The 14076-nt window shown below is 38.8% G+C and overlaps 1 protein-coding gene across 3 annotated transcripts; it reads right to left on the bottom strand.

Moving 5' to 3' along the window:
• Positions 1-319: 319 nt before the first annotated feature.
• LOC109041795 (V-type proton ATPase subunit H-like) lies at positions 320-11395 on the bottom strand. Of its 3 annotated transcripts, none has more exons than XM_072300221.1 (5): positions 10094-10447; positions 8974-9153; positions 3513-3722; positions 1660-1767; positions 320-654 (listed from the first exon to the last, which is right to left on the bottom strand). In XM_072300221.1, exons 2-4 carry the CDS (start codon positions 9115-9117, stop codon positions 1762-1764), a joined length of 360 nt encoding a protein of 119 aa, XP_072156322.1. In that variant the 5' UTR covers positions 9118-9153; positions 10094-10447; the 3' UTR covers positions 320-654; positions 1660-1761. The 3 variants fall into 3 exon arrangements, with proteins under 3 accessions (XP_072156322.1, XP_072156321.1, XP_072156323.1); XM_072300220.1 differs by lacking the exon at positions 10094-10447 and adding an exon at positions 11232-11395 and having other exon boundaries at positions 322-654; XM_072300222.1 differs by lacking the exon at positions 3513-3722 and having other exon boundaries at positions 331-654; positions 10094-10399.
• Between the last annotated feature and the right edge of the window lie 2681 nt (positions 11396-14076).

Below are 14076 nucleotides of genomic sequence, written 5' to 3'. Positions count from 1 at the left end.
AAAAAAAAAAAAATCCTGTAACTTGCTCAAATCTTGAAATACTGTCATGAAATTTGGTGCAGTAGTGCCTTATGGTATGCTGTATGGAAATATCAGTTTTCCAGAAGAACAACCTGCGCTCCCCCACACCATTGTGCCACCTAGCTCCTTATTTATTTTATGTTATATCGTAGGAAATTAGCAATCACAGGAAATAAGCAATCATCAACAATCAGCATCGAGTGATGCAATTTTAAAAAGTGATGTCTTTTTTTTCTCTCTCTTTTCTCATCGAAAATTTTGCTAAAAAGTAGAGACCGCCGGATCATGTGGCGAAGACAAGATGCTTTAGAACTTTTTGCACCTGCAGAAACAGAATTCTGAGGACAACAGATGCATTACTGAATTAATTAGAAGTAATAGCAGAAAATCATTGATCCATTTAACTTACACTCAATTTTAATTGTCCATTCAACCGATTCAGGTAAAAGTGAAATCAGAGCTGTCAAGTAAATTGGCAGATGGGTTCCAACAGGCAATCTTGGCGATTATTCTGGCAGACATATTCACAATGAATCCATCAGATCCATTTAACAAGTTCAAAAACTGACCGCAAATAGGTTCTCGCTTCTTAGCACAATACTCGGCAAATATTTCAACTCTTGACCTGTCCTCCTGGATTTTAAAATACAGAAAATGTTAATTATTAATTATAATAGAGCACACTTCACATCAACTGAGAAAACCAGTTTTCTAATGCAATACTCTGAATTTGAAATTCATTTCTTGAGCCTGCAACAATTTAGGAGAGATCTCTGAACAGGTTTTGAACTAAAATATAAGAAAAAAAACCCTGCCGCAAGCGGGCAGGGGTTTTTCCGTGGGGTTGCCGGCAAGTAGGGGACGGTTCCTTTTTGTAGTCCGCGCATTTACCGCGGCATGAGTGTATTTTCCGAAGGGTAGTGTCACATTGGGGAGTGAAATCATTTACCCTACCCCTCATGCCACAGATATGTTTCAAGAAACAGTTCCCCTTGGCTGCGCAACTCCTACCCCCTCCCCCTCACCCGTAAAAACGGTAAATTGCCACTATTATGGAACACGTTGGCCGATTTCGCTGAAATTCAATAGGAAACCAGTCTTAGTAGATATCTAACTACCATCAAAATTTCAGCTCAAAATATTCATTTTTACTCGAGTTATCGCGTGGACAAAATTAAACCTCCCCCCACTTTGACCCCTCGCTGTGCGAAAAGTAATTAACGTATTCCGATTTTTTCTTCACAATTTAAAAGTACTCTTAGGGGACTATAAACCCCAGAAGTTTCGTTTCAAGAGACTTAAAAATTAACTGCCGCTCAACGCTCTGAAAACTGAAAAATCCTCACGCTGGCTGAAATACATACATACACACATACATACATACATGCATACATACACTATATATATATATGACAGAAAATGAATGACATATATATTCGTGATCTACGACTCGAGATCGGTGCTCTTTACATGGTCCCAGGTCTAGGTCCCACCATGAGGGAGAACGCAATAGTGTATCTTTCCTTCGGAAAATACACTAAAACAGAAAAAATATGAGCTGTTTGTCCTAAACAATTATTCCAGTTCTCATTGACTAACAAAAAATGTTACTTGATGAAAAATAGTTATAACTCATACCTGAGAAAAATCTATGGAGGCCAGTTTGGATAAATTGGTTGCTTTGAAGAGCAACTCATGCTCAGAGATATCCAGTGGCTCTGGCGCCATTTTGATATGTTTTTAAATCTGTAAAAAGGAGGAATCTACATTAGGAAGAAGACAACAAAATTCTTTGGGCTCCTTTTATTCAAGATTCTTTTATTCTTTTATTTTATTTTTTCAATATGATGGGCAGGTTTTTAATGTTGCAAAAGCAACCTTCCGAAAATAACACCACTCACTTTGACACTAATCGATTTTTTGCTGACTACTTTTACTTGTGTAAACAGTCTATAGCAAATCATTTAGCCAGTCCTACAGTGCGGAGAGTGATAAAGTAAGATTACTGCTGAAGTTGTCACCTCAAACAGGAGTTTAACTCTTCTCAAATAAAGTTTACAAAGATACAAGGTATATGGCAAATTGCTTTAGTTCTTGTTCTACATACCCACTCTACTGAATTAAAAACGGAGAATACACTGTAAACCGAAAATTAATATTCTTGAGTGTTGCACGATTCAAAACCAGAGGAGGTTGAAAGTGGAGAGTATATAAAATTGGTCAAACAACTTTATTCCTTCAAGAGGTAGGACAAACTTGTGTAAAAAAATCAGAAGCGATACAGCTAACTTGAGGTAGAGGTGTCGTCAGCTAAGTTGGCACTTGAATACATATCGTTTGCAACCAACTATAATGTAGTCATCCAACAGGAATCGAGGATTGACTAAGCTCACCATCCGGCTGCTGTCAATCTCTTATTGCTGTTGGACAATTGCATCGCAAATGCTTGCGAGTAGAATCTTAACAAGTGCCGACTTAGCTAATGCCGCCATTTTAAAGTTTTCAAATTTGAGAAAACCCATGATTAGATTTTTGCAAATATCTCCTCAACGGCTCATCCCACGAAAAAACAAAAAAACCAGCAGAAAGAACGTAAAATTTCCTACCGAAATCACTCTCCCCTGTTTAATCTGGCTTACTTTGCTGGTCATAAAATTAACGTTTTCTTCAAAAATTAGCTTAAAGAAGGCGCATTTTTGCTAATTTTAGGAGAAACTTTGCTTTAAATCTCCAGCCACGATTATCTGAGAAAAAAGCTGTTACGCTCATTGAAAACAGCGTAAAATTTACTGCTGGAAAACATATCAATAGTTCCTAATCTTGATTATATTCTGTGAAACAGCAGTTTATTGGCTCGGCCCTTAAATTGTGACCATCTCCTTTCAAAACAAGAAAAAAGAAGGAAAAAACCTAAAACCGAGGCTCAAACTGTGTAACAGTGTGGTAAAATAGCTGCTGGGCCTACACTATAAGGAGGGAGGGGGGGGGGGGGGGGGGAGCCAAAAAGTTCAAACATTTTCAATCAGAGCCAACAATTTTGGGCTCTAATGAGGATCAAGAACAAAACTGATGGGAAGAGTGTTCAGCTCAGACAGTTTGCATTGGACTATTAAGTTGAGGTTACGTTGAGAGATCTATAATTTTGGGTCTTCCTATACTTCATCAGTAGATCACACTAGTCAGTGAATCCAACTGAAAATCTTGCAAAATCCAAGACAGCATCAAAGCACAAGTTTGAGGTACAAGTTCTGTACTGCAAGACGGTAAGTTTCGTATTAGTACTCATTAGAGCTCACAAGTTTTGATTCTGATTGATATTTTTTGAATTTTAGGGCTTTTGATCTTAGTTTGCGACGTTGCAGATTTTCTGCCATTCTTTCCTTCTTAAAATGGAGACCATTCGAGGGGAATTCTTAAAAACTACAGTCATTTTTCTTCTCTTTGAAAAGAGATGTCTGCGGAGACATCAAGGAATGATGGCAATTTGTTACCTTCACAGAAAGCAATACAAGAGGAGATTTGCCATCATCGCAACACAGTAAGCAGATGCATGGTAACAGGCGTAGGGGTGCTTCCAGTTTTCGGTGTGTGTTGCCAGATGCTTTCAGCCAGTCCGCTGACAAAACAAAATCAATGACTTTGGCCATCCTGAGAATGATTTTGGATGGCGCTCCAGGGCGTAGATACAAAACCAGTGCAACCTAAAAACAAACATTAAAACCATTAGTAAAACTACAAAATATGAGACAGTACTTGTAACTCCCACATGGAACTGCGTCATAAAGGTGTCTGAACATTGTGCTGCGTATTCTCTCATCTAAGAAGAGAAGAAAGGGAGCGAATCAAGGTTCCTTTAGAAATCAAAGCAGACATTTATTGCAAATGGTGCTGGAGACAGACAAAAAATGATCATCATTCACCGAGCAGGAGGCTCATTAATTATCCTGAAGCTTCTACTGTCATCTAAGCAACGCCAACTATTTGATGCTGCAGTTTTTCACTGGTTGCTGAAGTTCCAGAGGATACCCCTTTAGATTTAAAATCATCACCTTCTCCTTCATTTAGATGATGCATCATGGAGAGACGAATCGAAGAACACTTTTTGTCAGTTCCTCAATTTCCAAGCACTCAGGAGGAGTGAGAGATTTTAGAGACAGGTATCAAAGAGGTACTAACATTGAAATTTAGTTGCTCATATGGTGGACTCGATAGCTGGAAATGGGGTAAAGGGAGTGAATGAAAAATTCGAATGATGGGTGAGGAAGGCTTAAAAATTAAGATAATAAATTTTTAAGTTTCTTCACTCATCGTAAGAGTTTTTCTTTGTCATTCCCGACTTGTAGTATTAGCTAGTAGTAATTGCTCTTGCTGTTGGCCACTGCCCACCAATTCGGGTATAAACTAAAAACTCTTCAAGATGAAAATTTTTAGACATGAAGAAAATTAATAACAAATAGGCAACAAAAGTTTTGCCTCACATGTCGCATTCCAAAACATTATGAGGGTGTCACGCAGAGGGTCAGGAAAAACAAATTCTCAATATTTTGCCAAACAATCTCACCTCTAATCAACAAAATTGAAGGCAGCATTTTAATTACATTCTAGTCTGACGATCTCTCACCATCACATGGAAAGAGAAGATGTGTAACTGCGCAATGGGTGCGTACCTCATGCCTATGACATTACCTGAGAGCAACACAGAATCAAGCCCCTGGTCATATACTTAGATCAACTGTTACCCTTCAGACAGTTAATGTTACAATTCCCTGGTGTTACATTGCTTTCCATACCTGGTTTGCACCATAAGATTCTTCACCTACGATAGTCTTAAAAGGGCATGAAAAAATATTTAGTGACCGTAGAGATAAGTGGTAATACTTACATCTGGCAGATTTCAAATAATTGTGAAACCTGAGAAAAAAATACTGAGAAACTTAGAACCGTCTTGCTATGGAGTCAAGAACAGCGCAGAAGGACTGACAATGAGACACATGGCCAAAATACAAAATCTTATTAAAAGTTCACGAATCGCCTGAACTTCAGTTACATTTCTTGAATTAAAAAGTTTAGTTTAAAATCTAAGAGTATTAATGGCAGCGAGTATTTTTAAAAAAACACTCTTCTGAGAGTAGTGTTAAAATCTCAATTTTGAGATCTTCTGAGTCTTAACTGGCTCATGACTGGAACAACAGTTCACTTTTTTCCCAAATTTTTTCCAAAACACAGTAATTTCCCTATGATAAGAGCTTGAGTCCGCAATTTTGGATTCTCGTTTCAGAGAGACGGCCATTTCTTTTGTGAACAAGATGTTTTCTTACATTCAACGAAACATCAAAACATGTTTCTTTATTTCTTAAGATTAACTTCTGACTCTAATCAGTAGAGAAGAATTCAAGCACTTTCAAGGACTTGAAAAAAATGTCAAAACCAATCACTTTCGATGGTCGAACGAATCGGGAAGATGGGATGACATGATACTCACTTTAATTAGCCTGAGCTTGTCGGTGGGTGTAAGCTACATTTTTGTTTCGAACATGTGCACGCACAGATTGACAATATAGGACAGAGGCTCTTCGTAACCGATTATTTTTTCCAAATTATCTTTCACTGTGTCCCGAATTTTGTTCTGTGTAGAGAGAAACATGAATAAATTCTGCGACTCCAGCAGGGTGAGTGAATCTGCAATAACTTTCAAGAACTGGATGACACTGAAAAAAGAAGCAATGGTGTAGAGACTTGTCATAATACGTTTGAGCTACAACAGAGGTTTGATATGAATCAGAGGGAAGGGAGAAAACTGGTTGATGTCAAGAACAAAATTGACACTCACTAAGTTGATTTATTTATTGACAGTAAAAGTTAGGTGATCAGAATGTGCACCAAACTTAGAAAACTCTTTCACCTACGTTTTTCATGCTCAGTATGCGCTGGAGTAACTACCCTCCTGGCCACCATCAACGTTGACAATCAACTGATGATTGGGACCACAGCAGCTGCTGAAATACGGACTGAGCGTAAAACATGATTTGGTAGGTAAAAAGTAAGACTTTCCTAGATGTCATGTACAGTTTAATAGAAGTAAATAAATTGAGGAATAACATCGTTCAACATGGGTTCTGTACTTCCAACCAAACCAACTTTTTTTGTTTCCTAGGTGCTACAGTAGTCCAAAAATGCCCATATAAACTTCAGGGAAATTGTCTAGTGCTTAGAACGCCGCCATTTTAAAGTTTTCAAATTTGAGAAAACCCATGATTAGATTTTTGCAAATATCTCCTCAACGGCTCATCCCACGAAAAAACAAAAAAACCAGCAGAAAGAACATAAAATTTCCTACCGAAATCACTCTCCCCTGTTTTATCTGGCTTACTTTGCTGGTCATAAAATTAACGTTTTCTTCAAAAATTAGCTTAAAGAAGGCGCATTTTTGCTAATTTTAGGAGAAACTTTGCTTTAAATCTCCAGCCACGATTATCTGAGAAAAAAGCTGTTACGCTCATTGAAAACAGCGTAAAATTTACTGCTTGAAAACATATCAATAGTTCCTAATCTTGATTATATTCTGTGAAACAGCAGTTTGTTAGCTCGGCCCTTAAATTGTGACCATCTCCTTTCAAAACAAGAAAAAAAGAAGGAAAAAACCTAAAACCGAGGCTCAAACTGTGTAACAATGTGGTAAAATAGTGCTGGGCCCACACTACATGGATGGAGGGGGGGGGGGGGGGGGGGGATGCCAAAAAGTTCTAACATTTTCTATCAGAGCCAACAATTTTGAGCTCTAATGAGGATCAAGAACAAAACTGATGGGAAGAGTGTTCAGCTCAGACAGTTTGCATTGGACTATTAAGTTGAGGTTACGTTGAGAGATCTATAATTTTGGTCTTCCTATACTTCATCAGTAGATCACACTAGTCAGTGAGATCAAAAGCCCTAAAATTCAAAAAATTTCGATCAGAATCAAAACTTGTGAGCTCTAACGAGTATTAATACGAAACTTACCGTCTTGCAGTACAGAACTTGTACCTCAAACTTGTGCTTTGATGCTGTCTTGGATTTTGCAAGATTTTCAGTTGGATTCACTGACTAGTGTGATCTACTGATGAGGTGTAAAAAAAACCCAAAATTATTGATTTCTCGACGTTACCTCACCTTAATAGTCCAATGCAAACTGCCTGGGCTGAACACTCCCCCATCAGTTTTGTACTGATCCTCATTAGAGCTCAAAATTGTTGGCTCTGATTGAAAATGTTTGAACTTTTTGGCTCCCCCCCCCCCCCCTCCCTCCATATAGTGTGGGCCCAGCACTATTTTACCACATTGTTACACAGTTTGAGCCTCGGTTTTAGGTTTTTTCCTTCTTTTTTTCTTGTTTTGGAAGGAGATGGTCACAATTTAAGGGCCGAGCTAATAAACTGCTGTTTCACAGAATATAATCAAAATTAGGAACTATTGATATGTTTTCCAGCAGTAAATTTTACCCTCTTTACAATGAGCGTAACAGTTTTTTTCTCAGATAATCAAGGCTGGAGATTAACAGTAAAGTTTCTCCTAAAATCAGCAAAAATGCGCCTTCTTTAAGCTAATTTTTGAAGAAAATGTTAATTTTATGACAAAAAATGTAAGCTAGAGAAAACAGGGGAGAGTGATTTTGGTAGGAAGTTTCATGTGCTTTCTGCTGGTTTTTTGTTTTTTTCGTGGGATGAGCCGTTGAGGAGATATTTGCAAATATCTAATCGTGGGTTTTCTCAAATTTGAAAAATTCAAAATGGCAGCGTCCTGAGCACCAGAAGTTTCCTGCAGTTTTCCTGAAGTTTCTATGGGCATTTTCAGACTACCGTAGCACCTAGGAAACGAAAAAAATTGGTTTGGTTCGAAGGAAAAACCAGAACCGGAAATTTGTTGTGTTGTGTAATCAAAGTAAAGTATGAAGAGAATGATGGACTGAAATTCAAATTCATTATTAGGATTTATTAAGTAATTCCAATTTTTGAGAAAATCAAAGCACAGAAAGGACACTCTTCAGTTGCAGTGTTTCAGAATCTTCACCAATTTTTCATCAATTATAATCAGGCAAATGTATGTAATTCGCTGAAACTCCTACTGAATATTTTTCATGATTTTATAATTCTCTAGATTAATTTTTTTCAGAAGATTCACACAGTAGTTTCCTCTCTGAAAGCATGAAACTTCCCTCAGGGCAATAGTTCAAAAAAGTAATTATCATTTGGCAAGCGAGAATTTATCATTGTATAATCAATTGAATTCTAACCCTATGGCATAAATCCTAGAAAAAATGAAATTTTCCCAGGAATATTGGCAAAAATAAGATGGAAGTTCAATAGTCTGAAAAACTGAATGAATATCAAATAGACTAAGACCTCTGACAAGTCCACAGCCAAGGACCGGTTTCTTGCTAAATGCGCCAGGTAATTTCAGGCACAGTGACCGGCATTTTGCATGTACTATAACAATTTTTATTGTTTCAATTGTACCAAATCATACTACATAAATAAAAGATCATACAGTTGTGCAATATACGCACCATTACCAGTTTTTGCACGGAACTAAAAAGCAGAGGGAAGTAATTTTAGTTGATTAAGGAAATATTTTTATCAAAATTTTTAACATTAAAGACTAAGATAATTAATTTAATCGTTTTATCAGTGTAATTGATATACTTTCGTTTAGTTATTTGTCTTTAAATTATATAACTAAAGACTATACAGGTGTCAGGTGGGTAACCTAAACCAAGTTCTAGCATTGTGGCAATTAGTGGAAATTGTGGTTTGAAGGATTAAAATATGCCTTTTTTCTTGCATGTTTCTCTGGGCCGGCAAGATCAGTTACACTTCTTAGACACATAGGTAGAGAACAAGATGCAAGTTTTCACCTAAAATACACCACTTCAATTACCTACCGAATGTTGAAAACGAACAAAATTAGAATGCTCACCAGAAAATACATGAAATTAAGCAGCTTTTTCACTTCAGTAGCTAATACTTCAGCAGTCTTTTCATAGATTTCCACCCAGTTCCGCTGCTCATTGGACTTCGGTTGCGGGATGGCTTGAGAGCAACATCGCCACGTGCACAGCATGACCGTATGTTCCGAGCAATCTTCCAACAGTTCCTTCTGGAGCATTACAAATAGGTATTTTACGGGATTGGTAGATTGACAACTTTAAATTCACAACATGGTAAAGCTCTGAATTTTTAAAACGACCAAAACCAAAGTCGATTAAATTTCAATGAAAAAACCTATTGACTGCTTTCAGTGCACATAATATAAAGGTTCAAAAATGGATACATTTACATTTAAAGGTCAATCTGCAATGGATTCCTTGGATAGTTTGAAATCTTTAAATTTAAATCAAGGTTCAAATGACCTTCCATCAACAAAATACATAAATTTCAGATTTTATTCTAAAATAGATGCCTCTACCAATTTTCAAAGTGTCTGCTTTAAGTTGAAAACACTTGCATGGAACTAACTTTTCGAATACGATGTTTCTGATACTGCCATAGTTCTGTAATGATTTAGGTAAGAGTGAAAGAGTCTTCCGATTTAAGCATGTTATCGGTAGTTCTCGATATTATTCATTCCCTGCTAAAAACTTAGGATTTCCTCTCATTTTTCTCAAAATTATCTTGGAAAAGCAAGATTTTTCTGAAAATCATTGAATATCATTCATCATCCATTCAATTAAACGGATTAACGGCGGTCAAGCAGCAGGAATGTGAAGCTTCCCAAACTGGCATGAACGGTGGCTTCTTCAATGTGCTCTGCTATGCCAGTGATGAACCCATTTCGGTCTTCGAAGTTGGTATCGAAGTTAGCTTGATAAATGACAGAGCATGGCTAAGCTTTGATACACAGTTGTTAATTATGTAACGTAAGCTCATCTAAGGCGTCAACATTGCATAAGGCATCAGTTAATGTAACCTTATCTGCCACCATTTTGAGAAGTTGACCTCCTTTGTGCAAAAAACCATCAAAGACATAAAAATGTGACTTGGCAAGCAAGCATTGTTGTACATGGAACTAAGAGAAATGAATGGTTTTGAAAACATACCCACTCTAATTACTTAAAAACTGAGAGTACACTGTAAACCGAAAATAAATATTCTTGAGTGTTGCACGATTCAATACCAGCAAAGACACAATGTCTTTGAATACCAGAGAAGGTTGACGGTGGAGAGTAGATAAAATTGTTCAAATAACTTTATGCCTTCAAGAGGTAGGACAAACTTGTCTAAAACTATCAGAAGTAATACTGCTAACTTGAGGTAGAGGTGTCATCAGCTAAGTTGGCACTTGAATACATATCGTTTGCAAGCAACTGTAATGTAGTCGTCCAACAGGAATCGAGGATTGACTAAGCTCGTGATCGGGCTGCCGTCAATCATGCATCAAAACATGATTCTGTTACCAGGCACAACTGGCACCATTGATACAAGAAAGAGAAATTAGATGGACTGAAGCAGTGAATAAGCTATCGATTCGCAGAGAGAGATGGTCCAGGTGAGCTTCCAAATGATGAATTGGCTCATTATCACTGCATGACTAACAATGCAGACAAACCAACTCTTTCCTTCAGGATTAAACGACTTGGACAGTGAAAGAACTGGAGTTAGAGGACGTTAAGCGGTAGGACGTACTTCATTCTTGAGAGAAATACCTGGCAGTGGATCGCCAACTGGCATATCATTAGTTTTCGGCAAGTATTCACAGTTCTTGCTATTTGCAGGGGATTAGAAACAAACCCTATTAGACACTCTTCACTGTGCTCAGAGGTTCCTTCTTAAATCTTAGCTTCAGTCTCACACACAGGAATCGATTGTTGAAATTCTTATCAGCATGCCCAGGCGTAGGGGATCAAGGTCTTCCAGGCGCAAAGCTCACACATTCCTTATCTTGTCCTGGCATGCCAACAGAGTTTCAAGAACCGGTCTGCATTCATTGATTGACTAGATGAGAAAAGAGGAAATAAAGAGATGCCTCTTGGTCCACAGCAGTCTCCAAGACAAATCCAGCAACAGACAAAAGACATGTTCCGTCACAGGAGTCTGATGACAATTCTGTTATAACATCGTAAGTTATGGCAACTTCACTCCGTTCTCATAGAAGAATCAGTACATAGTGTAAGCTTCCGCGATTTAGTTGAAAGAGAGGCAAATGAAAGGAATACAAGAAAAACGACTGACTCCTACCTCTGTAAAGATCCACTCAGGACTTCGGTTTCTCCGCAATTCCCATGGCTTCTTCTTGATTTTCGTTGACCCTGGGGTTAAATCTTCGTCTCGAATTGATGGAATACTTCTAAATGAGAAAAGAAGATGACAGTTTTAACGGCTAGTAATTAAAGAAGATAAAATTACTTAATTGAGCTTTGACCAAGACCGGCCGAGATTGAGATTGCTCGGAAAATTGCATGGCATGGCCGCCATGTTGAATTTCAAACAGGTGGACGAATATCGAATATCGTATCGAATGCGATTGTTCGAGTATCGCACTATCGATTCTTTACCATAGCTTCTTACGGGGACACAGCTATAGTCGATCGTTCACGAAGTTTGGCAAGAAATCCGCCTCAACCACTGAACTCCGTTTTTATGGAATGATTTCCGTAACCCTTGCGCGGGGGAGCGTATGGAACGCCGTTAGTGTCAAAACCCTTTTCTTGCGCGCGCGGAATTTTTTCTGGCGCGCGGAATTTTTTTTCGGCGCGCGGAAAGAAAAAATCCGTTTTCGATGAAAATCTCTGAATTTCCGGATTCCGCGCCGGTTTTCGATATATTTGCGCCGTTTGTGTCAAAACTATTTTTTTCCGGCGCGGCGCTCCAAATCTGTTCCGCGCGCGGAATTTTCGATATATCGATTCCTGCTCGCCGTTTGTGTCAAAACTATTTTTTCCGGCGCGGCGCTCCAAATCTGTTCCGCGCGCAGAATTCTCGATATATCGATTCCTGCTCGCCGACTGTTTTTTCCGGCGCTGCACCAGAAAATAAGGGGGCAGGACATTACCTACAACGGCATTACCTCCAAAAATCCAACATGGTCGAGCGAGAGATCGAAACTTTGGCAATGTGCCCAAATCGGGGGGCAGGACATCATAGAGAAAAAAAAGGAGGTGTTTGCATTTCGGGCATCTTGGAGTATTTTGATGACTTGATGACGTAGGTGGGTACAGCTGGGTACAGGGACGTCCCCTTCACACTGTACCCACCTACGTCATCAAGTCATCAAAAAATTCCAAGATGCCCGAAATGCAAACACCTCCTTTTTTTTCTCTATGGCAGGACATTACCTACAACGGCATTACCTCCAAAAATCCAACATGGTCGAGCGAGAGATCGAAACTTTGGCTATGTGCCCAAATCGATCGGTCGAGGTTTCGAGATGTAAGGCTGTCTCGAATTTTACGATGTTGCCAAACCAAAAAGTAAGCATGAGATTTCTTTATAGGTGTTTCTCACAGTTTCTCATTCTCACATCACATTCTACCACTGTCGATGGTCTGTGTCTGTGAGATTGTGCGAGTTGTGAGATAATCTGATAATCGCTCTCGAAACATGAGCATGAGCGTGAATTAAGAGTTAGAGGTTAGAATCCATTAAGTGAAATTGGTAGAAATGTATGTATTAAAAAAGGCATTGAATCACAGGATCAATTAGTTTCTCGTAGACTTTTCCCCTAATACTCGTGGATCGGGAGACTTGTAATTTAAGGAGTATGGGTGATGTGATTAGATTCGTGAAAACACAAGGCTGCCGTGTTCCCTAGCTATGCAGATCGCTTGCTAAGTCTGCCCCCTGTGGAAAGTCTAATCATACCTAAGTTCTCTCCGGTTGGAATTTCTCTACTTCAATGTACGCAAAATAATATTTTGCAGCTGAAGAACACAGCATCTCTCTTGCGGCTATGAAACAATCCAGTTTTCTCTCTGAGCTAATAGATTTCATGATGTGCTTGACTTGACTGTAGCTTGATCAGTTACCTAGTTCATCCAGGATGTCACCATGCTCTTCCACAACTCTTGTTGTTTAAACAATTAATGGGCTCCATTAATTAATGTTCGACAATGTTGTGGAAAAGCACGTCGATAGTCCGTCCAAGCATCGAAGGAGAAGTACATTTGTATGAAGGTCTGTCAAGTCTGGCTTAAAGTAAGTCATGTACCAGCCTTCCACCTATCAGCACATCTTAGAGCGCCAGTTTTCTGACAAATAGACCAATTCTGCATTGTCAGACAATGATCTACCTTTTTTAGAATCCTTTCAGATGTTCCAGTAAACTGTAAACATCAAGTAAACATAACCTCACTTTCTTCTTTTACTTTTACCATAGAGTACAATAGAGTCGCAAAGTACTGGAGCGGCGATGAAGCCAATCCATGAACAGGCGTTTCCGAGCCGCGTGTGCTCCGAAAATAGTGAACCATTTGCGAACCCAACGGCATTTTGTAACACGGCGGCTTATGGAGAAATCAAGAACTGCTTGTGTTTTTTAGGTATTTTATAATTCAATCAGCATTAATTTTTGCAAATTTTGCTATTTAAAGGTAGTCAAAGCCATAATGAATCCATTGATGTATATTACTCCCAGGGCTGTAGCCAGGGGGGGGCGAGAGGGGGCGTCGCCCCCCCAAGTGAGATTTTTCACCCCCCTAGTGATATTGCGGGGTTTAATTAACTTCATTATTTATAGTCCCGGACTTTAGTCAAAAGTTCGGTTATTATTCCTCAATCCTAAAAGAGTTGGTGAATCAACTTATCAACAAGTTATTTGTGGAGTTGTCTTACAGCCAGGGCGCACACGCTGATCGCAGATAGCTTGTTTTTGAAGATGAGGCGACAGGCGACAGGGCATAGAGAAAAAAAGGAGGTCTTTGCATTGCGGGCATCTTGGAATTTTTTTGATGACGTAGGTCGGCACAGCGACTTTTATCATCGATTTCCGATTCGGTCCGGATTCGATCCGATTCGAGTCACATATAAGCCTCTGTGAACGCTTAAATGCTCAAGACTTTTTTATACGCAAAAATCCAAGTCAAGT

This window comes from Bemisia tabaci, chromosome 4 (assembly GCF_918797505.1).
Source record: "Bemisia tabaci chromosome 4, PGI_BMITA_v3".
Classification (NCBI taxonomy): domain Eukaryota; kingdom Metazoa; phylum Arthropoda; class Insecta; order Hemiptera; family Aleyrodidae; genus Bemisia; species Bemisia tabaci.
Note: the sequence above shows the minus strand (reverse complement) of the source record. Positions and strands in the feature narration are given on the sequence as shown.

Bases quoted from the DNA above. Each gene is read 5' to 3' on its own strand.
- LOC109041795 (XM_072300220.1), bottom strand. From the start codon at position 9,117: ATGCTGTGCACGTGGCGATGTTGCTCTCAAGCCATCCCGCAACCGAAG. The intron at 3,723-8,973 runs GTGAGCATTCTA...GTTTGTTTTTAG, and splicing joins TTAATTTCATGTATTTTCTG to GTTGCACTGGTTTTGTATCT.